Source organism: Rutilus rutilus (genome assembly GCF_951802725.1).
Source record: "Rutilus rutilus genome assembly, chromosome: 6".
Classification (NCBI taxonomy): Eukaryota; Metazoa; Chordata; class Actinopteri; order Cypriniformes; family Leuciscidae; genus Rutilus; species Rutilus rutilus.
In genome coordinates this window covers 17,437,636-17,464,360 of record NC_140214.1, presented here as the reverse complement: position 1 = coordinate 17,464,360, position 26,725 = coordinate 17,437,636, and the positions used below count along the sequence as shown (strand labels likewise).

At 37.6% G+C, this 26,725-nt stretch overlaps 1 protein-coding gene across 2 annotated transcripts in view; it reads left to right on the top strand.

Annotated features, from left to right (window-relative positions):
- slc6a9 (solute carrier family 6 member 9) overlaps positions 1-26,725 on the top strand; it is a 49,548-nt gene that overhangs the window by 4,084 nt on the left and 18,739 nt on the right. Inside the window, exon 2 of one of the 2 annotated variants that reach the window (XM_084410947.1) lies at positions 7,359-7,624. In XM_084410947.1, coding sequence (XP_084267073.1) covers positions 7,595-7,624 — 30 coding nt within the window. In that variant the 5' untranslated portion in view covers positions 7,359-7,594. Of the gene's footprint in view, positions 1-7,358; positions 7,625-20,159; positions 20,475-26,725 lie in introns of those variants that run through there. The other variant, XM_084410946.1, reaches the window with a different exon arrangement.

Below are 26,725 nucleotides of genomic sequence, written 5' to 3'. Positions count from 1 at the left end.
TGAATAAGCCCTATTTCAAAAAACAGTGGAGTGTTCCTTTAAAGTTTTTTTTGTTTTGTACATTTGTTGTATGTGCAATTTAGGGGTTAAGAAAACTCTGCAAACTATGGTGATAGTTTCCTCATGGAAATTTGTGAGAAATTCTGAAAGATTTAGGATTACTTTTTTGAAGCCTTTTGAAAAATCCCAGCTCCTACAAATGTTTGTGCACATGTAGTCTCGGAAGGTAGTTCTGTTCTTCACAATAGTGCTCCCATGCATGGGCACCTTCATCAGACCGAAAATCAAAACGTTAAATTTCCTGGCCAGACAGACTGTCCACCATTTGTCCACAGTGTAAAGTAAATGGGATTAAATGGCTGTACGAACAATATTTCCTTGCTGGTTGAGTGGAAGTCAGGAATGTTGTTGTTTTTCTATGGGATGTACTGTCATGCTTGAACTTCCTAATGTTAAGATTCAAGAATTTTTCCAGTCACTGATTTTCGGAAATACTGTGGACAAGACCTGATGAATTCCTGTCAATTTGATCATGTCTGTTTTCAGTAGTTAGCCTATCCCTTTTAAACAACCTGGGAGGAAGAAGGGAAAACTAGCTACACCGCAGAGACATATGGTTATAAACAAAAACAAAAAAGGAAAAATGGTTAGATTGTAAAAAGTTATTCTCAGTATTCTTCTTTGCTGAAAACCACAAAATCAGTAATCACAGCAATGTCATAATTTTAGTTAAATTTTGTCTATGTTGTTGCTTAAATGTCCAGTTATACCGTATGTTTATAAAATGTACAATAATGACCGAGTACTTCAAATTGATGGATTGAACTCTGAGTTGAATATTTGCCAGAAAATTGCGCAAAGTTTGTTATTCTAATGAATTTAGATAGGCAGTAGGCTAACTCTTGTGCTTTAAATTATCTACAGATAACACCTCCAGAGGCCTGTTGCACGAAGATAGTTTTCAGAATAGGTCGAGTTGACGAAACCTTACAATTCCAACCCGGTTTCGTTTAGGTTCAGCTGGCTCACAACACTCGGTATTAACCTTCCCTGTCAACTCAGGTGCTGCGTCCCAAATTTGCCTACTTATACTAACTACGCCTTAAAAGTATGTACTCTTTGTGAAGAAAAAGTACATAGCAAAAAAGTAGACAATTTGGGACATATTATCACGTCTTTCAACGGACGCTCTGCATAGTTACACACATTTTGTCAGTGTAAGCTGGCCTGTCAATCATCTTGTCACAGTTAAAATCCTCCACATTTAATTGAATTTAATTTCGTACTGTATTGGAGAGAAAGTTGCACGTTGATCTTTCATGCAGCGAGCTCTCCTCATGTGTTTGCATTAAGATGCATTTAAAAGTTAATGGCCTGATGGATCTTTAAAGTCCACATTGTTGTTAAAGATGAAACATAACATGGACAACAACGTTAAATAAATATTGTTTTATCAGGTAAAATGTTGATTATTATTCACCCTTTATCTAAACCTCTCTACTTAACCGTCGGACGTGTACACCCGCCATGTTTTTTAACACTTTTTATTCATGTTTGTAGTTCTGAACTGAATCCTCCTCCAAAGTGCAATGGGTTGTGTGGGTAATATTACCCATTATAGTCAAGTCAAGTCACCTTAATTTATATGGCGATTTTTACAATACAGATTGTTTCAAAGCAGCTTTACAGTGAGAATGGGAAATTAATTCAACAAAGATTGTTTTGGCTGTACAGCAGCTCAAGAAGAAAAGTAATTGTCTAGCTGAAGTAAGTTTTTAATTGATTCACTTCCGTTGTAAAAATCATTAGTTATTAACTTAGGGGCGGCTTACACAACACCATTTTCAACTGAAAACAGAAAACTTTTTATGTGTTCTGGCTGTTCATTTACACGACAAAAGCATTTTGGTGGCCTGAGAACTCAAACTTTAAAGTAGGTTTCTAAGTGCAAGTTTTTGAAAACGGGTTTTGAAAGCGATACCGTTACCATCTCTGTGTAAACGTAAAATCTTGATCCTTATCATAATCGCCTTGGTTTATTAAAGAATAATCGAATGGTTTGTTGAGTCTCGATTTCTACTCACATGTGTGAGGTAAAGTTCACTGTAGTAAGAAGGCATCGCAGTGTTTTGGAGCTGCTCTGTGTTATCTGTGTTTGGTGGAGTTGAGGAGGTGCAGTATACTGTATCATGCTACTACACATGCTCAGTTGTAATCAGGTCCAAAAAGATAAGCATAAACCTTAAAATAGCAACCAGTCTAGTGAAGATGTTTTGCTCTTGCTGGGAAAATGTAAAATGTGTTTATTTTGCCTTTTCTAAGATTTTGTCTGATAACATTCACTGTTAAATGGAAATTAGATTTTGGAATGAAAGACTTTAGGTTGACATCTGTTACAATAATGGAACTCTCTCCCCCCCCCCCCCCCCCCCCTTCAAATTATGACATGAATTATGGCGACACTGAAAATCTTTTTTTTAAACTTGATAAAGTCTTGTTTTTGTGCATCAAACCACACCAGGACACATTTTACATCTCTACATAATTAGTTTTTAGAATTGTGTTCCCATTGGCTGTTCAGTTCGAGGCAAGCTAGGCATGATGCCTGCGTGATTAGCCAGGGCTTGTGAATGCCAATGAAACTGAAAAGAGGGAGTTCGATGTGATGGTTTAAGTCTCTGTGGCTGTTGGAAGCTGTCTTTTCCACCCGTCACGGCTAATGAGAGCCACCCTATGACCCGCCACAGCTTTGGAGTGTAGACACTTCATTAGCCACTTCAAGCAGTGTCTGCAAGGTGACTTCCCAACTTCCACCCACCACATCCAACTGGGTTTCTGGAACACTGCATTGTCTTCTGATTCCATTCACATTAGTGACATTCCAGGGGGTCGAAATACTCATCAACTTTGCTATCACTGCAGCTAGTTGAACCCTGTTGTACTTAAATTGATTGGCCATTAAACATTTGTGACAGTGATTATTGTGAGTAGAATGAGAAATAATATTTATTGAAGTCCTCTTTCTACAGTGATCAGTCTAGTTTTAATAAATTTAAACTAATACATTTTTTTAAACAAAAATGCCTTAGTAATGAGCACAAGCATCTTGAGATTCTAATGATGCTGACAAGGGGATTAGGTTTTCTCAACCCCAGAACTGGTTGGATATCTTCTGTTGGAACTTGGAGGGTATATCTCGCACCCACAGCAATGTTTAAAACAGTCTCTTCTGTAGTGTTGAATTGCCCCAGGTTGAGTGTCAGCTCCCACATGTGCATTAAGTGACAGTGGCAACTTCCGGCCACAACAAGACCTGAGACCTCAAGCTGCACAAGCCACTTATTGCAGCTCTATGTGTGCTTTTAATACAACAAATTAATGTTTTATGTGGCATGTTGCTACTAAGTAACATCCAGCTTCTGATTTGGCTTTGTTGATGAATTGATAGTGACATGGTGGTTTGGGTTTGTTTTTATTAGTGGATTAAACATCTCCACTTTCTCCAATATCTTTTTTTTTACAATTTTTTTTAAACCTATTAGGAGCCAAGCACCAAAGGTGCAGAGGCACCTATTGTATCCGTAGGCATTCCTATTATTCTTCTTCTTCTTCCGCTCTGGGGGTCTATGGCAGCCCGCGGGAAAGTTATGAAATTTGGGACACTGATAGAGGATAGTCTGAACTGTCACCATAGCAAATTTGGAGTCTCTAACTCAATCCCTCTAGCGCCACTAACTGTCCAAAGTTTCACTCATGTTTATGCTAATAACTTTTGAATCATAAGGGCTAGAAACAAAATTATTTTTCCTCTGATTCCCTAGCTCAATACGATTGCACCCTATGACGTCATTTTCCGTCATGAAAAATTGTCATTTTACGGTTAGAAGATGGCTGTGTCTCATGTGACCTTGTTATTTGTACACGCTGTGACTATACAAATCACAACATGTAAATAGGAAAATGTTGGCGTTATTTTGTCACTTATTGGGAGCAGTATGCTAGCTGGAGCCGTCTACCTCCAGTCTTTGTGCTAAGCTAGGCTAGCGGTGGGTGCGTCAGACAGAGTTACGGCACGCACGGAGATGAAAAGGGTATGTATGGACTTATCTAACTCTGGGGGATACGGTGAATAAGCTAAAGTCTCAAAAAAGTCGGCGTGTTCCTTTAATATGTATTATATACTGTCCATAAAAGGGTAATTGCTAAATAAGATCAGATTTGTAATACCAAATTTGCTTAAACACAATATTGCACAACTCAAGAATCTGTATCTTTGGAGTAATTAGTGGTCTGGGCCCTGAACATCGAGAACAGTCTAATAGACAAAGTGTTGGCTTTTTATGTGTGTATACATATAAATGTCTATAACTCCAAAACGAAATGAGATATTTTCACCAAATTTGACACACACATGTATGGGCTCACTCTGAATACACATAAAAAAATAGTAGGATTGTGCCTCTTGTTGGCGCTATAATAGAACAAAACATGAAATTCCCATTGACTTCAATACAGTATTGTGATATGAACTGCTATACTTAACGAATGCAATGGTGTAACATTCCAAAACTCAGTATGTGCCATCAGCATCATGCCCTGAATGTATTTAAAATATTGAGACAGCGCCACCTTTTGATCAAAAATTATAATGAAATTTCCAAAAATGCTAATAACTTTTGAATAAATTTCCCTTTTGTAATGTCACTTAATAGATTCCTTTGGTTATGCCGAAAACATGGATACCAATTTTGCCATATTTGGCCAAAATTCCTGTCCGCCATCTTTATTTTCTTGTAAAACCTACTTTTTCTAACTTCTCCTAGACCGTTTGTCTGATTTTCACCAAAATCGAATCGTATCATCTCCAGGCCGTGCAGACTAAAAGTTATGGACTTCGTGTCGATAGACAAAACCGTTTTTGAATACCGCAGTGCAACTTTGAGGCATGATGCCAAAATGACTATTCAGGCTTTATCTCATGCCTTGACATATTAACAACAAACTTTGTATGCGTCATTGTCTCCTCACTCTTGCCACACCACATTCGTAACTGCGCCACCTATTGATCAAAAGTGACAAACCATTAAATCATATTATTAGTGACTCTATATATGGTTTTTTCACCCATTTTGCCTAAAATCATCTTAAAAATGTCTTTAATTGCTCATTGTTGCAGTTGGTCTGACACTTCCGGCGATCTTATCGTCGTCTTGAGCTTGGCCCCGATAATTGCTGCTTGCAGCTATATTTATTTTTGATGTTGTTGTTGTTGTTAATGCATGCTCCCTGTCCTTTCTGGAGACTTTTCTACGTTTAAAGTGCTTACTGGTTACAGTTTTAAGTTTTTCCATATGCAGTCCTCATCTCATTCAGTAAACAGAACATTTTGTGTGGTGCAATAGACAACTCAATACTGATAAGGGAGTCATTGGTTTAGAGTGTTTGCTTGGCTTATCTCATGTCTTATCTTGCTGCTTTTTGTACATAAAAACATCTTTTTGTGAAGGTTTGAGGTGCTGAGGGATGGAATACTTGTCTCTTATCCTACTTTTGTCCATGCTTTTACTGTGTGTGTGTGTGTGTGTGTATGTGTGTGTACAGGTTTATATTACATTGTGGGCACTGGGCACCAAATGTCCCCATAAGCATAGTAAAACCTGAGATCACCTACATTCACCAGCCAGCGGTCTCCACAGGGGAAATGCATTAATAAACATAGTAAATTATGTTTTTTTGAAAATGTAAAAACGTTTTCTGTGATGGGTAGGTTTAGGGGATAGAATATACAGTTTGTACAGTATAAAAACCATTACGCCTGGAGAATCCCCACGAAGATAGCGAAACCAAGTATGTGTGTGTGTAGGCTACAGTTGTTAATTTGTTATTCTATTTGGATAATTTGTTGCAAGTCCCTCCTTGTTTGATGTTCTCATTGACAAAAAAACAAAACTGTATAGCAGTAATTCTCCACTTAAATATTAGTGCAAGTTCACTTGCCATAAATATGAGTAAAAGTACACTCGTCCAGGCTGAGGTATTAATTTCAATTACTTGGTCTGGAGAAGCGTTTACTTTAATACAGGATGTGTGATTCACAGTGTCAGCTTGTGCCAAGATGAGTGGATCACAACAACATTAAAGTAATTTAAGAGGCTCCAGTTGGTGAAGAGCTACTTGAGTATTGATGTTACCTTAAACTGACAGTAAGTCTGTTATTGTGAAGAAGGCCAAGAAACATTTCATTTTTAAAGGGTTAGTTAACCCAAAAATGAAAATTCTGTCATTAATTACTCACCCTCATGTTGTTCCAAACCCCTAAGACATTCGTTCATCTTCGGAACACAAATGAAGATATTTTTGATGAAATCCGAGAGGTTTCTGAACCGCCCATAGGCAGCAACGTTATTGCAACTTTCAAGGCCCCGAAAGCTAGTAAAGACATCATTAAAATAGTCCATGTGACTACAGTGGTTCAACCTTAATATTATGCGACGAGAATACATTTTGTATGCAAAAAAACAAACAAAAATAACGGCTTTATTCAACAATCTTTTCTCTTTAACGTCATACTCCTACGCTGTTCACGTAGTAAATGCAGTGCAGCGCCATGTAGTCATGTAGTCACATGGACTATTTTAACGTCTTTACTACCTTTCCGGGCCTTGAAAGGTACAACGACATTGTTTCAGAAACCTTTCGGATTTAATAAAAAATATCTTCATTTGTGTTCCGAAGATGAACGAAGGTCTTGCGGATTTGGAATTGGAACGACATGAGGGTGAGTAAGTAATGACAGAAATGACATTTTTGGGTGAACTACCCCTTTAAATTGTGGATTACTGTACTATGTAAATACTAGTGCAACATCTAAATTTTCATTCATTCATTCAAGGTGTTCCTGTGCTGTATTTTGAAAAAATTTGTAGTAAAAAAAGAGTAATTGTGGGAAGGAGTCTCAATGTCTAACCAATCTACAATATAGTCCTCATGGTGCCTGTTTGTAGGCATGGTAAATCATTGTCATTTTCTAGATGTCCTAGTTGTTTGTGTATTCTCAGTACAAGCTTATGCTCTGTACCCATCGGTACTGTAGCCCTTTGTTTTGGTTATTTTCTGGAAAAAGTAAATCTTTTCATCCTAGTTTATCATATAAGCATCCCCTACGTCACTTCTTGTAATATCAGAATTTCAGACTTTGTAGTCTGACACACTCCAGCCAGCACATGGACAGTGTTTCTGAGGCTTATCAGCAGTTATGAAATCATTGTTTTAAGGAGAGAACAACACGTTTGGGGGCTAATAGTTGCTTTTCCCCCCTCTTCCTCCCTCCTTCTCCCTGTCACATGTCCCTTTCACAGCATAGAAAAGTTCCTGGATTAACGCAGAATTAGCACAAAGCAGAGACGCCACCTCAGCCCAACATTGCAAACCGACTGAACTAGCAGAGAGAGGAAACGATTGAGGGAGAAGCAGTGCCTCCAGAAACTGAGACACTTACCCCAGCAGCTCAAGACGAGTCCCAGAGAGCACAGAGACAGGCCAGGACGGGCATCCTTCTGGAAAGGGGACCCACGCCGAAGAGAGCTTCAAAAGCATGGAGGAAAAACAATTTTCTGGCATATTGGTGAGTCACTCTGACTTGCATTTTTACACTTCATTTTTTTTCTCCCCCTCAGAGTTCAAACTATTTTAGGTTATATATATTTGTAAAAGTTATTTTATTCTTGTATTAGAATTTTATTTTATTAGTAACATGTCTGCCATTTTTTTATTTTCTGTTAAAAGTTAGTACTCAAGCAGGTCAAAGCATTTTAGATCAGGCCACAGTCCTAAATATCTCACATTGTTTTTATGGTTCAATTAACATTTTTCTTCTCAAAGTGTAGAGAAAATAATTAATTGACTCAGAGAGTTTATCTAAAAAAAAAAAAATTTTGAGCTTAAACCTATTTACAGTGTTTTTCTACTTAAAGCTTTCGTGATAGAGACTCACAGGAGTAGTATGAAATGTCCTGACAGCTCATAGATATCTTTAAATTTTGATCAGGAGAATACAAAGAAACTTGGATAAATTTAACAGTTGATGTAGTATAATTTAGGGAGGAAAAACAGGACTTTCACAATGTTTTGCCATTCTGTGATACCTCGCGATTAATGTGTGTTGTAATCTTTTTTTCATTTATTTATTTAAATAAAGAAATTTTCCTGATGATTATGAAAGTAATTTAAAACTGTATATGACTTCTGAGTTGGGCTATAACATTGTTTCCAAACCCTGATGGCTTTTTTAACCATTGTTGTGCTGAAGGCACACACATCTGGCAGTGTGAGCTAATGTTAAAGTGTTTGCACACTGAGAAAAAGTGCTGCAACACCATAACGCAAGTAAGGGATGTATGACGTCTTGTAAATAGATGTCAACACTGTCTCTGTCATAATACTTGTAAAAAATTGTTTTTCAAGGGGGCTTGATTCTATAAGATGGAATAGCGAATGAGATTCAGAGATTTCAGAAAAATAAAATAAAAATCAATTGATTAATGATTTTTGATGCGATTATAGCTATAGTTGCTACTTTTGGGTTTTTTATTTTACGACATACTCTTGTTATTTTTAGTGTTTCTGAATGCTTATTTGTGATATGTTTGTGTGACGTGTCAGTGGTTTGCATGGAGCAGCTGCTTTGCTGCAGTTTTTGGTCAGGATAAGTGATGCTCATGTCTTTTGTGTGACTTTAGGTGGATAATGTGTTTCTGGTTCTGTGCTGTAACTGTAAAGATATAGTGGGGTACCACTTTATTTTACAGTGTCCTTGTGACTTGTTACATGTAGTTACTGTAGTAATAACTATAAGTTATGCATAATTACATGCAACCAACCCCTGTTTCTAACGATAACCTTATAGTAAGTAAATGTAGTTAATTATTATTACTCAGTACTTACTTAAATGTATAATTATATTGTAAGTTTAAGTGTAATCAAAAGTGTTTCACTGCTTAAACTGTTTCTCCATTAAACCAGTCTTAATTTTTTTTTTTTTTTTTTTTTTTGTAAAAGCTGCGCCACTTAAAATTAGTTACTACTGTGACAGCATAAAATGAAAATTAGTACATTTTCAGATTTAATTATGATTACAGTTTAGAAATAAGGATAACAATATTCCACAATTGGACAATTTACATTATCCCACGATTCCCACCTAAATTCTGTCTCAAAAGCTTTTCAGGACTGGAACATGGCTATAGAATGGATATGGAAGTCCATATGAGGTTGTAAATGCTAGGGAAACTGTTGTAGGGGTCCTATAGCAAATAAACCTTTGAGGTCCGTCCCCACCCTAGTCCTCCCCTTGTGTGATTGGTTATAGCGATTGTAATGGTTATGGCTCCTGTGTGTCTCTCTATGTTCATATAACTGTATTGTCCTGTACTTGTAGCCTTGTACTGTGCCCTGTACATTTTGTACATCTAAACAAGTGTATTTATTTTTGTAAATGTGCATCTTGCAGATGGAATATGTATGATTTGTTTCCAAAATTCTGATTCTTATTATTATGATGATTATTGATTGAATATGCTTGTTTGGCACAATCACAGTCTTAATCTTAAAAATGTAGCCTAATCCTAAATCTAATCTTAATTTTATTATATTTTAATGTTGTCTTTCAAGGTTGTTGTTTATCAGATGTTTATAATGTAGGCCTATTTGATGGCTTCCAAATACTAAATTGCTCTGCAACCCATAGAGACTTGCGTTTACATTCTGGCTTTTAAACTCTTTGGGCACAAACTCTTTTTTTGTAGTGAGATGTACTTTTGGCGGTCAGTGATTTATGACTTAAAACTTACTCAGTACAGAGGTTCGGTTGGCTCTCAAGAAGGGAAAGAAGATTTTGACCGGCACATTTGTTTGCTCATAACTCTAAATTACTTTTAATGATTACGATAGTGGCACCTCATTTTACACAAATAGTTCTGCTTAATGTACAATATCTGACCAAGTGGTAATCCGTAGTACCTTAGTATATGGTTTTGTGTACTGTCAAAAGGCAGGAAGCTTGTGTCAGTGCTTTGAATGGCGTTAATTCCTCTTTGTCTCCGACAGAGTCTGTTCAGCTTTAAGAATATCCTGACATGTTGACAATGAGATATCACCAGCGAAAATCCCATTGTTCCCCTCTGACAGTGACAGTAGAGACTGTAAGAGCTGCTGTAACCCAAAATATAATTAGAGCCTAGTAGAATGACATGAAAGGAATTAATGCCAGAGTTGTCAGACATTCAGAAGCAGTTGTGGAGGAACTGTTGATTGAGCTGTGATGACCCTATGCTGTACTTACTTTTTCTTCTGTCCCACTGGCAGCTCTCCAACCTTTCCCAAGGGTTGTTAATGTGTGCTGCTGTCTGTGAAGTGGAAATTAAACGCAAACAAATTTTGGATCCCATAGTCCCTCAGGATGCTGGGCTACTGCTGCACGTTTTAACTCTCCTCTCTGGGCTTTCAAACATTTCAAAGCACAGGTCAATTAATTAGCATTAAACTAAACGAGCAACCGTAAATTACATTCATAATTTTAGTGAGCTGTCTCACGGTCGCCCATCATTCTAAATCCTCATCCTAACCGAAATGGAACCTCTAAATTGACTTAAATTGAAAATTTACAAAAGTGACTGATTTGAAATGCTTCCGCATCATTTCCGTAAATGGTTCCAAGAAATGGTTAATGGTGATTCGTGTGCCCCATACAAACAGCGCTCCTCACGTGAAGTGTGTGAGACATAGTTTCAGTAGCGTTAGATGTTCAGTAGATGTTGCTAATCTGCAAAGCTAACAATGCTTTACGTTTAATGACAAATGCATGTATATTTGGTGAAATAGTACATTTTTAATTAGATTGAACTATTTTGTCTCTACATTTAGAATAATAATGTATATATTATAATTATTATAATAATAAATATAATGCATTAAGGCCATGAATAATTTCCCTGAGCTTGACGTAGTGCATTTTAGAATTGCCTTATCTGTGAAGGATGCCCAATTTGGAATAACAAACATGGCACGGTGCAGTGAAGTGATGTGAAGGCCAAGTATGGTAACCCATACTCAGAATTTGTCCTCTGTATTTAACCCATCCAAGTTAGTCCACATACATTAGGAGCAGTGAGTAATAAACTGCAACCCGTGGACACACACACCCGGAGCAGTGGGCAGCCGTGGAGCAATTGGTGGTTAGGTGCTTTCCTCAAGGGAACCTCAGCTGTTTCCTACCGGTATTGAGAATCAAACTTGCAACCTTTGGGTTACAAGTCCAACTCTCTAACCATTAAGACTGGTATTTTGCAATGTCTGCAATGGACATCAGGCATAAAAATGTATTATATGCTATTCCCAGCACTGCATTAGATTTTAGCCAGAACGTGGTGACGGGTATAAACAACACAATTTAAAGGGATAGTACAAAATGAAACTTTTGTCAACTCAACATTTTTACACCCTAATATCATTCCAAACCTGTACTGGAAGCATTTTTTTTGTCTCTTGTGGAACACAAAAGACGATGGAGATCAAACAACATTGGAGTCCAATATAACTCTGATTGTGTTCAACTAAAAGATGAAAGTCATATACACTTATTCCCATCACTTCTATTGTATAGACAAAAAAAAAGCAGCGAGACTGAGGATTATGTTCCACTGAAGAAACAAACTCACTAGAGTTTTGAACAGAGCCCAAATTTAAAAGAAATTATGAGATGTCCCAGAATTTTTTATAAAAAGCATCTGTATGCTTTAGTGTGATTATTTTCTTTTGTTCATAATCCAGAGTCTCATTTATAGCAGGTGAGCATCAAGTTCAAGGCCATGCCTAGGTCAGCAGCACTTTCAGACTTATGTAAGGAACATATTGAGCTGTCACTCACTCACATTAACTACAGCGTACACATCTTTTGTAGCTGCGCAACCGAAGTGCCTTCAGGGGCATGGGAACAGATGTGGTTGAGCAAAAGGGAAGTCAAACATGATTTCTGTCTATGTTCGAGCCCCAGACTGTACTGTCTGTGGAGTGTAGCGAGCCTAGAGAGAAGGCAGCCACCGTGGAGTACGCACAATTGGAGGACAAGGGCCACCAAATGCCAAACACGTCCACTGCTGCGATTCTTTTAAAAACACTCCCCTCCGCTAAAAGGGCCCATTGAGAATCAGCCTTTAGATTTCATTTGAAGTAACCACTCAGGCTGAAAATTTCGTTTTTCTGTGTTCTTTCCTCTCGCCTTTATGTGTGGAGGTGCCCCTATTCTACCCAGGCTAAACACAAATACTGACCAAGAAAGAGCCACTTTTTCTCCTCGCTAGCTGAAATTATGGACTGCAGTTTAGCATTGTGTTCCATCCATCTGGCTTCCTAAATCTTCTTTTATTAATTTTATTTTTAACGGTTGAATTGAAGTCCCTTAAAGCCTTTTCAGCCCATATTTAGGTAATTTGTTGCGCTTGAACCCGACCTGCTCCCCCCGTGGTGGTGTGAATGGGAGAAAAAGGCATGGGATGAGGAGGGGTCTGCTGTTCTCAGGGTTTCTCCACAGAAACAGCCCCTTGACCTATTATTTATCATTTTGAAGCTCTCCATGTTGAAAGATCACAGCAACACAACCCATGCTTTTGTGTTGACTAGTTCATGCATTAAATTAAGAGCCAGGAAATCCATAATACATTCAGAGAAAACACAATTTCAAACGGAAACCAGAAGTTGTCACAGTTCAAAAAACGATGACGACAACTTTTGAGGCCTTGTGTATTTTTTGATCTGCTAATTTTACCTAGATAATTATAAATTGTCATACAAGTCTCTTTTTGTGGTTTATGAAAAGGCAAAATTTCACCATTTAACCTTATATCGTGACCTCTGTGTGCGAGTAAACAGTGCTCACTGCGTGGCTCTCATATACTCGTGACAGAAAGCCTTACTCAAATGTCAGAGAATCTCATCTGGTGCTTTTTCTACTACTTCCCTTTGTGTGCTGAAAGAAAAGGCATCCACCCCACAAGACAACTTGTAAAACTCTGAGAGCAGGGTCTCTGTCCTCTTTCAAACAGATTTTCAACCATTTGTCAATACACAGATGGCCATATTACAAGCCTTTCCTTGCATTTTCAGCTTCTAGAACGAACTTTTCAAAAAAAAAAAAAAAAATTCTCGAACTCAAAACACAGCTTGATAGCCTGTTGTCACTTTTCTAATTGGCCGATTGTCAGATCCACGTGAGGCGCGACAAAGTCACATGTACCTCAAGTTCATCCTCAGCGATGGTCCCATATGTTTGTCAAAATGTGTATGTTGTGTGCTTTTTCCAGCCTGATTTGTGCCCAAGCCATTCCTCTGAGCCCCATTCTCCCCGGAGGAGGTCTGAGCTACACGCTATTTATAAAGAATTAGCAGCTGGGGCCCTTCCAGCCAAATTATGGCAGTTGGGGGGGTTGGGGGGGAATAATCATGGAAGCTTCAGGTTAATCCAAGCGTTGGAAATTGCTCTTCAGTGTCCCGAAAGCCGTTTGGACCAGGTGGACGTCACAAATTCTCTCTTTGCCCTGTACGCACACAAACACACACTCGCACTCCAAAGGAAGGGGGCAGGAAGTCGTTTTCAGACGAAGGTCCATAAATATGTCTCTGTTTTGCCCCCTACAATGTTCGTGCCAGACTTTTCACTGACTTCCCTATTTAGTGTCTGGTCCAACATGGGCTTAGATTAAGATTCACTGCATTACTTCCTTTTGTAAAAAAAAATGGCTGATACCCGTTTTAGCATCATTGTGATCACCATTGAAGCGTAATACACAGTGATAGCATATTAAGTTGATTTATAATGATAGACATAAATATGAATTCAGTGTGATGTAATGGGAACTGGTGAAGAAAACTCTCATCTTATTTGAATTATTCCTTTTATTGGTAGTCAATTATATTAAGCTATTTTACACACTTGAATGCTTTTAATTGTTCAGTGAAATTTTTAATACGGTAGACCTGATTTGTGTGTTTTCTCTCTTTCTATTAGTGTGTTAAGTTTTAGGTATTAAACATAGGTTGAGCCTGTCAGTAGCTTCCCTTTTTGTAAACTTGAGTTCACTGTGTTTGGGATGTTTCTCTATTTTTAACACAATAAGTCACTTTGCATTCATCTTGTGTTGCATTCATCGATGTTCCAAAGCAGGTTTTTTTTTTTTTTTTTTTTACATTTGATGGCTTTTTCCACCTTATACCTTTAAAAAAACATTATTTTTGTAATTTTTGTTAATATTTCTCATATGTTATGCTAAATTATGACTTCAACCATAGCAAATTAAAATAGTAATGTACAAAATTTAGTCATAATGTTAGTTACTATTTTAAAGTCACTCCGCTTTGTTTAAAGTCACTAATTAAATCCTAACATTGCTTGTCAGCTTAGTTCTCCATTTTTGTTTTAAATCTATTCCATTGTATTTATTTCAAGTGCATATAATGTTTAGCAAGTAAATGGTGCCATCATTTTTTAAGGTTTCTAAGTCTCTCCAAAAGCTAAATAAGATTGTGGAAATGTCTCAGATATTATGTTTCCTATTTTAGATATTAGCAATTATTTAATATCTCTGTTACCAGAATGGTTAACAACCATTCAGTATTTCAGCTTGTGTGCTGTCATGTGCAGGGGGTAAAAATCATGCGAGTTGATTGTCTAAAACCGTGGTCCTCTGTTTTGTGTGTGTGTTTGCTTTGGGTTGTTTTTGTGTGTTGGACATACCACTCTAGATTGTAAATGGGGCAAAAGAGAGCTCCGGAAGGAGACGGCTCATCAAAGCCTGCACTAAGTTTGAAAAAGTGACGTTTTTAGTCAGCAGTAGTATTTTAGCCCTCACTGAGGCCCTCTTGTTCAGCTTGTCAATAGAATGAACGTGCCCTGAATGGGAAACACCTGCTTAAGGGCTCTTGCTGGAAACCACACTTACTGAAACTCCCTGGTGAATCTGGAAACCTCTTGTGTTACTTTCCTGTTTTTAGTTTACACTGTAGAGGCTTCTGAATTAACTCTTGTTGTGAGGTCCAAATGACCCGTGGGTCTCTAAATTAAACTCACCTTTTCGTCCTCACCTTTTTTTTTATTTTTTTATGTCTTGGTCATTCTTTTCCATAAAGTGAAAGTGAATTATATTATCAAAAAACTATAAAAGGTCCATGAAAGTATAATAAAAGTAGTCCATATGACCTAGGCAAACATTGATTAATTGATCATTGATTAATGACAAAAACGATAAAGCTTCAGTCACACTGTTATTTTAGTGTCACTGAGATAATAATATAGTTTTATTAATATTTTTCATTAGTTGTTATTTTTATATTTTCTGTTTTCATTTTCATTTTAGGTAAAGGTTTAGTCATTTTGTAGTGTTTTTGTTATTTTTTATTATTTTTTTAAAATAGGTCTATTTGGGATGCTCCGACCAGGATTTTTGCAACGATACCGATAGGGCTGTCGTGATAACTGCACTATTGTAATACCTCTATACTGACAAGCTGACCACAAAGGAATGCAAGCAACCACGATGTTTAAGGTTTTTTATTTTTTTTATTTTTTTATAAGGCTATGTCCTTCTTGTTTTACACTTTGTGTGTTGAATGTTAAATAAGTTAATAATGATAACGAGTGAAGAATGTGTTTTTTTCACCAACTGACTCTTTTTTACTTAAGACTCTGTGTACCATTGTGATTTGTACAGCAGCTCTATAGATTTGCATTTAACAAGCCTAAACAAACATACAGCGAATGAGAGAGAGAGAAGATCGACTGAGATTCACTCTGTCTTACTGGTGAAATATCAGAAATCTTAGAAAGCCTCTCGTCCAGTCAGATTCAAGGATCGGAACTAAATGTTACACAAACAATAGCCCAGCAAGCTAATAGTCAGGTTTATGTTCTGTTATCTAGACCCTTTTTTTGACATTCTGTTCTCTTTCCTTTAGTTCCTGTTTTCCTGCTCTGTTTTGTTTCGGTTTCATTGGTTACTGATTATGTCCTTGTTTGTTTCTGCAGTTACGTATTAGTTTCACATATGTCTAGTTTACTTTCCTTTGTTCTACCCATGTTTATATAGCCCTGTGTTTCAGTTGTTCTTTGTCAGTTCTTGTTTATGCATTGTGTGGTTTGCGTTATTCTCCTCCGTGTTCATTCAAAGTGTTTGGATTATTAATAGCCTGTTTTGCTTTTGAATCTCCTTCAAGATTCAAAGTGCCTGCTGACCACATCATAACATCACAATATTAAGCCACTCAAAATCTCCACAAGGGAAATTCCTTCACAGAGACAGCTCTAGATTCCGACTACCGATTTCTTGTCATCACATTTGGCTGATACCGATCCTGGTCGTTCAAGTGATGTGTAAGCTCTCTGTTGACTTAGTCACTGCTAATGCCCTGAAGGCATTTTTAAGGATTTCACAACTACCTGTAAGTGGCGTAACTCTAAAAAAAAACAAAAAAACAAGGCATTATCAAGTACATGTTCTCATTTGATAGAAAACCCCTTCAAATTTTGATCATGTTTGGAGGTTCTTTTGTTACAAGAGTGCTGAGAAACCCCCAGAAAAAGCGATTTTATTTTGTTAATATTCATGCTTGACATGATGACGTCATGATCTTAAAGCGACCGGATCCTGGAAGTCCTATAGCTTTAGCCAAGCAGCATGTCATGTCACTCTGTGAGGATTTTCTCAAGATCTACGTGCGATTTACTATGGTTTATTAATGTATCGCGAAGATACATAGCAGAAGTGGGGACTTTTTACAGTTTTACTTCAATAAATTGTGATCCGTTTGTGAGATCAGCCAAATTAAGTGACTACCGATTGAGTCATTAAATCTGATTATCGGCCAATACCGATAATCCGATCGATTGGAGCATCCCTAATGTCTATATGTTTTTTGTTTTTTTTTAAATGAGAAATGTTGTCTTGTCAACTAGCTGTTTTAAGTCAACGTTTATTTTATTTCAAGCAACAAAATGTTTTTTTATGGTTTTAGTTTCAGTTAACTATTATAACCTTGACCTGGAATGCAGCACACATGTGATATATACCATCTAGTGGAGCTTTTTGTTATTTTAGACTTTGAAAGTCTAAAGTTTCCTTTCACTTACATTATATGAAAAAGGAAAGGATTACCCACAAATCTTTCTGTATTAGAATGTCTAGCTATGTCTTTAGTACTGTAGTAGTGCCAAAACACACAGAGCTGCAAAGTATGCTATGCTGGTAGCCTAATGGTTAAGAGGTGGGTTTGCTGACTCACAGATTGCAAGTGAAGGTCCTAAGTAGAGGTGACCGAGTAATTGCAGTCACTAAGCTCAAAATCCTGCTATTTCTTCACTGTGCACTCAAAGGGTCTTAACACCTTAAAGGTCCAGAAGGATTATTAGGGTTACTGTACTGTGAATAGTTTTGAATTGAATGTGCAAAAATGTCAGGTAGTTCATTCTAAAGGTAAAATATTTTATTAATAAAAGTAATGATTTATAATTTTATAATGATGTTAAATTAAATTATATATATATATATATATACATACTCTGTGTGTTTATATTTAGCCAACTTCTGGGAACAATTTTATCATCCAAGTTTAGCTTAGAAACACACAAACACAAATTTTAGCTAAATAAATGACTTAAAGAGAAAAATGCTATTCAAAATGGTTATGATTTGGTTTTTGTGATTAGGTTAGGTTTGTTTTTATTATGAAATTGAAATTCCTTAATGAGCGCTAAGTGTGTAATTAGGAGGTCGTATTCCCCCACTCCCAAGTGTGCACACTTGTTTAGGATCCGTCTAATGAGTTTTGTTTTGATGTGTTTATTTCATTTCAATCACAGCTCTTCCTTGTTCTCATCACTCGCTATTATGCTATTGATATGGGGCAGCGCAAATAGCGGAGTGTACATATCCTCATTAGAAGCGAGTGTTTTTGTGATGGGAGGCGAGGTTCCGTGCTGCTGCTTGACTAATAGGGGTTGGCTGGGGCCCCTGAGGAGTCTCTAATGACCGCCTGTGTCAGATTCCCTTACAGCCGGGCTCGTGGCACAGACACAAGGAGTTGCCCGGAGCTATGTGCGTGTATATGTGTGTGTTTGTGTGAAAGGGTAGGTGTCACAAATACATAAAAGTCTCAGCCAGCTGCTCGTTGTTGTTGAAACTCACATATTAATTGAGAGGACACTCTCAAATTAGTTGTTGATTTCTGAAATAGGCTACTGTAATTTGACTTCAGATCATTATTATAGATTTGTTTATGAAACCAGACTCTTTGCCAGTTTGTATACAGAAAGAAGACAGGGAACAGTAGAAATACGGGGAAGTAGGATTGTGACATGACACAGGACTGATTTGAACCTCACAAGACCGTCCTTACCCTAAAGCATCTATGCTAACCACTAGGTCATGGCTCTGATGTTTTTGCAGTATAATTTTGTTGTGTAAGAACTTTGTCTAGTTATGTGTAAAGAGATGCTCATCTCTGTTATGATATCTGTGCCCAAAGGGTCAAACAGGAGGCAGAGCAGATGTATTTAAGCTCAGCTGGAAGAGCATCATCAATAACTCATAGGCATAATAAACTCTTTTTTTTATTTTTTTATTCTCATTTTTTTGATTATCAAGGTTAGGATTTTGTATGTAAAATAGTTTCATGTATTTTTTTTATTCTCTATTTTTATTCTATTTACTTCTATTTTTTTTTTTTTGCCATAACACTTTTTGGAGGATATTAGAAAAAAGGCTTGCTTTTGTACTGTATTTGCATCATCTTCATACAATTTGGACTGTTATGCCACACTTACAAAATTATGAATGCCATTTACAATTATGCAACAAAATATCAAACCAAGTGGCATTTATTTTAAAGAAATATGGCACAAACATACCTTTTTAACCAAAATAAGTTCGATTTTTAAATTATGAAATAAGATATACTATTTAAAATATAGTAAATATATATAGATGTTATTTTGCTTGATGAGAACTGACTTCATTCATCCACTAAAAATCACCTTGATACCATTGCTTAAAAGTCATTATAAATAAATTGTAAAATTCTTGTAAAAGCTCTAGTAGCATTTGTTTCCAGATTCCACTTGGTTTGATATTTTGGTTTCTAATGAAATGACATTCAGATATTTTAAGTGTAACTAAAGTGTCCAAATGTTTCCAAATATTATTTCATGCCATTGTTTATTTGTCCCTATTTAATTTGGGCTATTGAATATGTATTTAAAATGAAACCTTAAAACCTTAGTTAGGTACCGCAGTTATCACGTGTGATCCATTCCAAATTGTGATGCGGATAGAGATGTCTGTGCCGTCCTCTTGAAGTCTGCTCATCAACTGCATCACCACTATTGTACACTTCTTTCAAATGCTCATTAGGCAAAATGCCAGAAGTCTGTCAACTTTTAACACCAACAACAGGATGCTCAGTTGGGTCCATCGCCAGGAGCTGCCACCGAGAGCTTTCTTTTGTCTGTAGGTTGCTTTTTTTTCTGTGTGAATTGTAATGCAGCTTTCCACAGTCTGCCACATAATGTCCTCTATAGATTTTTGCCCGTTTATTGCTGAGAAAATCTTGTAACCTGCAGTGAACGGATGAATTACAAGGCGGCAGCCTGACCGACAGACAAACGGAAGGGTATATCCCTCCTCTGGCCTCTTGCAGGACCTTACAGGAGAATTGGCAATGTCAAGGGATGAGGATTTGAGAGTCAAGTGTTGCTGAATGGGAGCGTTGGTGGTCTGGGTGCAGCTGCCTCGAGAACAAGTGGATGAAATGCAGAGACAGCGAGAGTTGCGCGCCCCATGGAAGCGGACCTCTCCTTACTTTTGTCTTTCATCATGTGGGCCGGCCGCTGAAAAGCTTGGCAGCGCCTGTGACTCCAGGCAGCTAAGCTAGCAGCTCCTAGCACTCAGTATGCAGCCAAAGTGCTGGAATGACAACGACTCCATTCATTATGGAGGTAGAGGCAAAGGCTGTGGATCTCCTCTGTCTGTTTTGTAGAATGGGGGATACAGAAGAGGAGGGGGCGCTTCCCCAACTCGCAGTACAACGGACGAGGTAAGGATGAGGGAGCAAGAGAGAGAGAGAGAGAGAGAGAAACAGAAAGGGAGGGAGAGGGAGTGAGCGAGAAAGTGGCAGCGGTGGAGGGGGACCTTCCATGCCGAATGATTGAAAGAGGCGGAGAGGAAGCAGAACTCCATCAGATGAAATGAGGTGAAAATAATTCAGGCATTAATCAAGCCTGGCCAAAAGGAGGCTGTTCCCCCCCATCCCCCCCTCTCTGCGGAAGCAAACGGAGAGGTGTGAATGAAGAACTCGAGAGTTGAGACGAGAGAACTACTGGGCACTGTCGAATCATGTCGGAGTCCAACAGCAACGCAGCTTGTATGGCTGATCAGGTCAGTTGTGTTTTTGTCATGTTGTGCTGTTTTGAAACGGGCAGCATTTTTGTTTTCTATAGATGTTGAGCTCTGCCGAGAGGGAAATTTGAAAATTTAGTTTCTCTTGAGCGAGTGAGAGCGAGCACGTTACCCGACGCATCAAAGCGGCAATTGTACGAAGCTGCCCGGACGACGGTGCAGGGTCCTGAAAGAACTGAATTAATCAAGACCAAGCATTGTCTGCAGTGCCTTATTTTTCGGCCATCATTCAGGGGGCCTGTGACGACTCAATAGCCCACAGACCACGTGAGAAGCTCTTTAAAAACCAGACCACGTGTGGGCCAACTGAAAAGTTTTTATAACAAATTGCAGTGGGAAGTTCTGGCGACGCTGGTGGAAGGGTATGTGATAAAGTTTCCAAGGAAGTGGGCAGGAGAGCAGTGTTTGAGAGACAGAAGGAAGGAGGAAAGTGTAAAGGCTGAAAGGAGGGCTGGCCAATATTTCTCCTTTTTCTGTCTTCCTTCACCTCCTTTTTTTAGTCACCAAGGCACTTGTCACTTAAACAATCATAGGGAAGATTTATTGGAAATAAAACGTATAGATATCCTATAAGGTGCTTTGTGCCTCAGAGATTTATGTTGCTGCGCCAGTTTTGGTTGCATCCATTCCATTGCACCTGTTTCCGTTCCTCCGTTTTGTAGGAGTGTGTGAAGTAGGATAAAGTGACAGTCTGGTGACGAAATACAAACTGATAAGACAAAATTAGGTTACTTGCTGTAGGTGACAGACAAAACTTTTTTTTTTTTATAGACATTATTTGGCGGGTTTTGAGTTTTGGAATTATGTAAAATCCATTTATCGTCATCTTGTTTAATCTTGATATGAATGTTGGCATTCTTATGGGCTTAATTAAAACCGTTTCTATCATATATCTCAAGTTCGGGGAAATGTGCAGTCTCAAATTGCATCGTCATGAAGTTATATTCGTGAACAGTTTTTAATTCTCTTTCATAGTTTAATTAGTACCGAGAAGCATTTACTGTGTAGTGCTATTTGATCTGGATTTTGGTCTTGCCTTTAGTCAGTCCTAATGTGATGCGAGTCTTTGACTTGGGGATGAGACCTTTGAAACTGTGTGTTCCATAGCTGTCTGTTTGTTTTTTGTCTTTCTGTACCGCCTTTAAAAGCATGTAAACTTTACATAAACGGCACAAAACATTCAGAAATCTTTAGACAATGGGCATTTACATATAGAAGCCTTTAAAGTGCAGTATATTACAGTCTGTTTAATTGTCCATTAAACACCACTGCAAAAAATTAAATTGTCCAATTATCAGACAAAGGAAGGTGATTTTTGTTTTGTTTTCTTTAAGTCTACCTAATCTGTAACATATCTCACTTGAGCAATTTATTATGATTCCTCACAGTGTTTGACCCCTGTAAAGACTCTGTTTTATTGACTCACTGCAAAAGGGGGTTTGATGAGGTGTACTGATTTATTTGATGATTTCTAGCAGTGCCAGAACCCCGAGAGGCACCACAGACTCAGGTGTCCAGCTGTAGAGCTCACTGATTTATCACACACATACACACAGAGGAGCAGGTGCATCTGCCAGAGCCACAGCCTCCAGCCTCCAAACCCCTCATGTGTACTTGTGCATACGGTGGGGAAACATCATTTCCCTGTTTAGGCTTGAGCATTAACTAGAATGAAATTGCATCCTTTGGAAAGTTTTTGCATTGGGGCTGATTGTCAATTATTTCTGATTTGCCAGATATTTTAATTTGCACATTGCGCAAACAATGAAGTCTATATAATGTACTTTTCAACTTTTCAAAATTTGAATGGATAGAATTTTGCTACATAGCCAAAATGACCAAACCTGAACACTTAATTTGACTAGTGTAAGAGAATATTAGTTTGAAGTAATCCATTTTTAGTTTTTTATATATATATATATATATATGTATGTATATGTATATATGTGTGTGTGTGTGTGTGTATATATATGTATATGTGAGTTGATATATATGTCACTGATAGCGGTTCTCTGTAAACAACGCCAAGGCATGACTCAATTCATTAATGATCATTCTTCATATTCTAAATGACTTGGTCCCTCAAAAAGGTGCAGCATTCTCCAATCACAGCTATGCCATTTTCATCTGATTAATTCTATGCTGTAGATTCAGCTCTGTACTGTTTGACAGCTTAGGCGATATGGAGCTCCTATATTAGTTCTCTGATGTGGTTAATTCTACTGGATCCTTTAATGTTGTCTAATGCTATCTGTTAGAGTAGAGCATGCTTGACTAATAATTGCGATAATATGAGCCAGTAATTTAATTTGAGTAACTTACTGGGTCAAAATGTCTTCACAATGATCTATGATGATCGGCGTTTAGAAAGCAAATGCTGTTCGTTTTGACTGCAACACTTGATCATTTATCTTACTGTTAAAGAGATGCTGTGTCTAGTGATTGGTTTCACATAATGTTCCAAAGAGCAAAAATAATGATGCTATAATGTTTGGGGAGAGTAAGTGTTTAGCAAAAAATCTCTTTAACAATATAGCTGTAAAACTGTGGCACGTAGGTTTGTCATATGCACAGGTATGAAGACCTGTGTGGGTATGCACTGTCAATAATGTTTATTACGAAATGTGTTTGCCCTATCACAATGTCAGCAAACTGCAAGGATCATATATCATCAACATTGATTTATATTCACTGACTGAGATTGAGACTGAAACTGAGCGTGTGTGTGTGTGTTTGGATGTTCTTTGTGTATAAATGGATTGAGGGAGGTACAGTGTGTTACAACATCTGAGACCACAGTGATGTGTTTCTGTTTTGCATTTTTCTAAATGAACACAAATATTTTTATCACAAACATTACCAGCATAGCAGTGTATTTTAAGTTTACTTAAACAACATCAGTTGCATAATTTCTTAGTATGTGTTATTTCCCATAGTACTCGAGTTGCATGAACTGCAAAAGTTTTTCAACAATCTGATGATCTAGTTGTCCAGCATGATTTGAAAATGGACATCTGACCTTTTGTACAAAGTTCACATGCTCACTGTATATGGAGAGAGAGAAAGAAGAGAGAGGGGAAAAGAGCAGTCAGAAGCATATGTGTGCTCGGAGGCGGTCGTCTCTCCTGTCTCACACTCACTGCGCTCGTGGGCTTCCAGCTGCTCTCTTTCTCTCTCTCTTTATGTCCATCTTGCTTCATTTCTCACTACCCTTCATGTGATGATTTTAAATACCTTCAAAATTATTCTCTTTTCAAAACTTTTTTTTTTTTTTTTTGAAAACCAATAGCTTGATTCCTTTCCCCCTAAGACTTGATTTGAAGGTCATTTTACCCATGTGATCTTCCATCAGAACTTCATGGATAGGTGAAGGTTGTCTAATGCTGGCAGCTATGACAGCTGTTCAGACAGTGACCCTCTCTCAGTCATGGGTACTTTCCTCAGGCCACATCTCACTCTTAAACTAATCTCACTCATCTTTTGCCTTGTCCTCTCTGACTCCCTTTATCTCTCAAAGTCATTTGTTCCCTTAATTTTCCACTGTTTTCCCATTCTTCTTTTTATGGCCATAACATTATAAATTTCGATTACACTTTTTAGGGTTAGTTACTTGTATTTATGCATAAAGTACATGTATGTAAGTACATACAAAGCCTCTAAAGGGACCTTTGGAAAATTTAAAAATAAACAAACTTTTTCATGCCCCTGAGAAACTATTGCGTGTGCCTAAGAAACTTTTCATGTGCACACAGAAATATTTTGCGTGCTCACGCATTACAATTTCCAGTTTTATTTATACTATAACCAATTTCCTTTGTGTGCCATTGCCATTTTACTACTAAGGAAACAAGGAAAATGTATGCGCATGAATTCATAAAGATTTGATTTATCACGGCCTTATGTCTGCTTTAATGCATCCTACTGTATGTGACGGCCGAGAAACTGTGCCGTGAAATGGGCTGATGGCGCATATATTGCTCCCTTTATACATGTATTGGCCATGTTTATCAGATGGTGTTAGGTTACATTATTTCTACATTATTATTCATTATATCACATTGCTGATTTCCTACACAATGCTAAAACAAATACTAACCTAACCTTGATATCACATCCTGATAGACAGCTCCAGATTCATGATTTTTCTGAACTCTGAATTGAATCCATGAAGTCTTTTCTTGATGGGTAACTGTGTTGGAGTTGACCAATGAAGTTTGTCCTTAATTGGCTTGGGAAAATAATCATGCACATTATTTATAAGTAAGGGATAATCCACGACTAGCTGTGCATTATACAATTTTAATACACAACGTAGAAGCAAATAACCACCCAACGTAAAGCATGAAGGTGCATGAAGCAAAGGCACCTCTGTGGAGTGCATTCAATTTTTTTAATGCTAGCCATGGATTATCCTACAGCTAGCCATGGATTATCCTACTTATATGGTCATTTGCCTGTTATTGGTATTAACTCTTTTCTGATGTTCTTGTTATTGGATCCGGAGATTTCAAAAGATGTAAAATAGCTCCCCCTACCATATAACAATGAAAACATGGGTTTCTGGAAAATTCCGTCAATGGCGGAGAAAGAGTTAAGCTGTTATTGATGTTTGCAGTGGAAAGGTAAAAATTACGGTTACTTTCATAAGTTACTGCTGGTTAGATCTAGCATTCTGTCCGCTTTGATTCAGACACAGAAATATTGTAGTTCGCTAAGATTACATTGATTTAAATCAATTAATTATAGCATTTATTTGAATTAATTAGAGAGAGGGAGAGAGATATGTGTGTTAATTACCTTGTCTGTGCAGCGTCTCTCTACTAACAATGAAGCTGTGAGTTTAATTACTTTAAAAACAGGGATGTTACCCCTTGGTTGCAGAGAAATATAATGTAGCTATTTTGCAGGGCAGTGTTAATAAGTTTCTGTGCTCCTGAATGTTTCTGCTTGCGAGTGTTGTGCATGTGTGCTTCAATGAAAGCAGCGCATTAATATAGAACAGTGATTAAAGTGACTGGAACTACCTGTGCATTAAACTGTTTTAATTCACATCTTCTAGCAAGGAACATGTTAAACATATTATTTCATGTCTAGACTGTATTTCTCAGTTACATTTCTTTTCAGAATTAGGGGCTCTTGAAACACAATAATGCTATTATACGTTCACTTTGAGCTTTGAAGCATTAGCATTGAAGTGTACTCTAGAACAAAGAATTGCTTTTATTTTTTTGGTCTATTAGTAAGAGTCATTCTGTGTAAACACACTTGTCTTTTGAACAAGCGTGTTTTGGCTGACCCTACTGCCACCTCTGCAGCTGTCACAGCAGTGAGCCTACTTATTTCCTGACCAAAGGGCAAAGATTCTTTCTGCAAATACAATTCTTTTGCACAATATGTCATTTAAAGCACTGCCTGTTTGACAGGCTAAATGTTGTATGGGAGGATTTGGTATTTGCTGATTCTCACTGACTGGGGAAAGTTTAGTGTCTCGCATGCATTTGGGAAGATTTGCCCGAGGGCTCCTGAGGAAGAGAGCTGGTCTCACAGTAAAGCAGTCACTCAGTCAGAGCTTCAGCAAACTCCAAGCCGTGCACATGCCATGACAAACTGAACCCTCAGGACGCAGGAGAGATGAAAAAGTCAGCGCTTCGATTCAGAGCTGTCAGGCCAAGGGAACAGCCTCAGATCTCTTTCCACACGCTTTATTTACCCCCCAAAACATCACATGCCCATGTGTTTGTGATAGTCTGGCCATTCAGTTTTACAGGTACGTAGGTCTTGGTTTGATACACAGGGTTTTGCTCATATTTGAAACAGTGTGTTAAATGGCATACTCTAAACAAAACATTTAGGTAGCCCACATTTTTCAAGACAAGGTTTTGTAATTAAACTTTACTGTTTAGTTTCCTTTAAAATGAATATTTCAGGTTTCCAGTGTTATCTCTATATCCTAAATATTAAGCTCAAGCAAAAGCTTTTCTGGCATAATGTTAATTTCCACAGCAAATAATAGTATTTTATAAAGTGAAGGAAAAAACTATGGTTACATCAAGGCATTTACAACATTTACAATTAAATTAAATTGAGCCAAGAAATTCAAGTTAAATTACACACAATTTACAGGCACAAGTATTGTACAACCACAAGGCTTTTTTCATGCCAACATTAATATTATCCATGCTTGTTAACATCAGAAATGTGTGATTAGAACTAACATTGTATGTGTACAG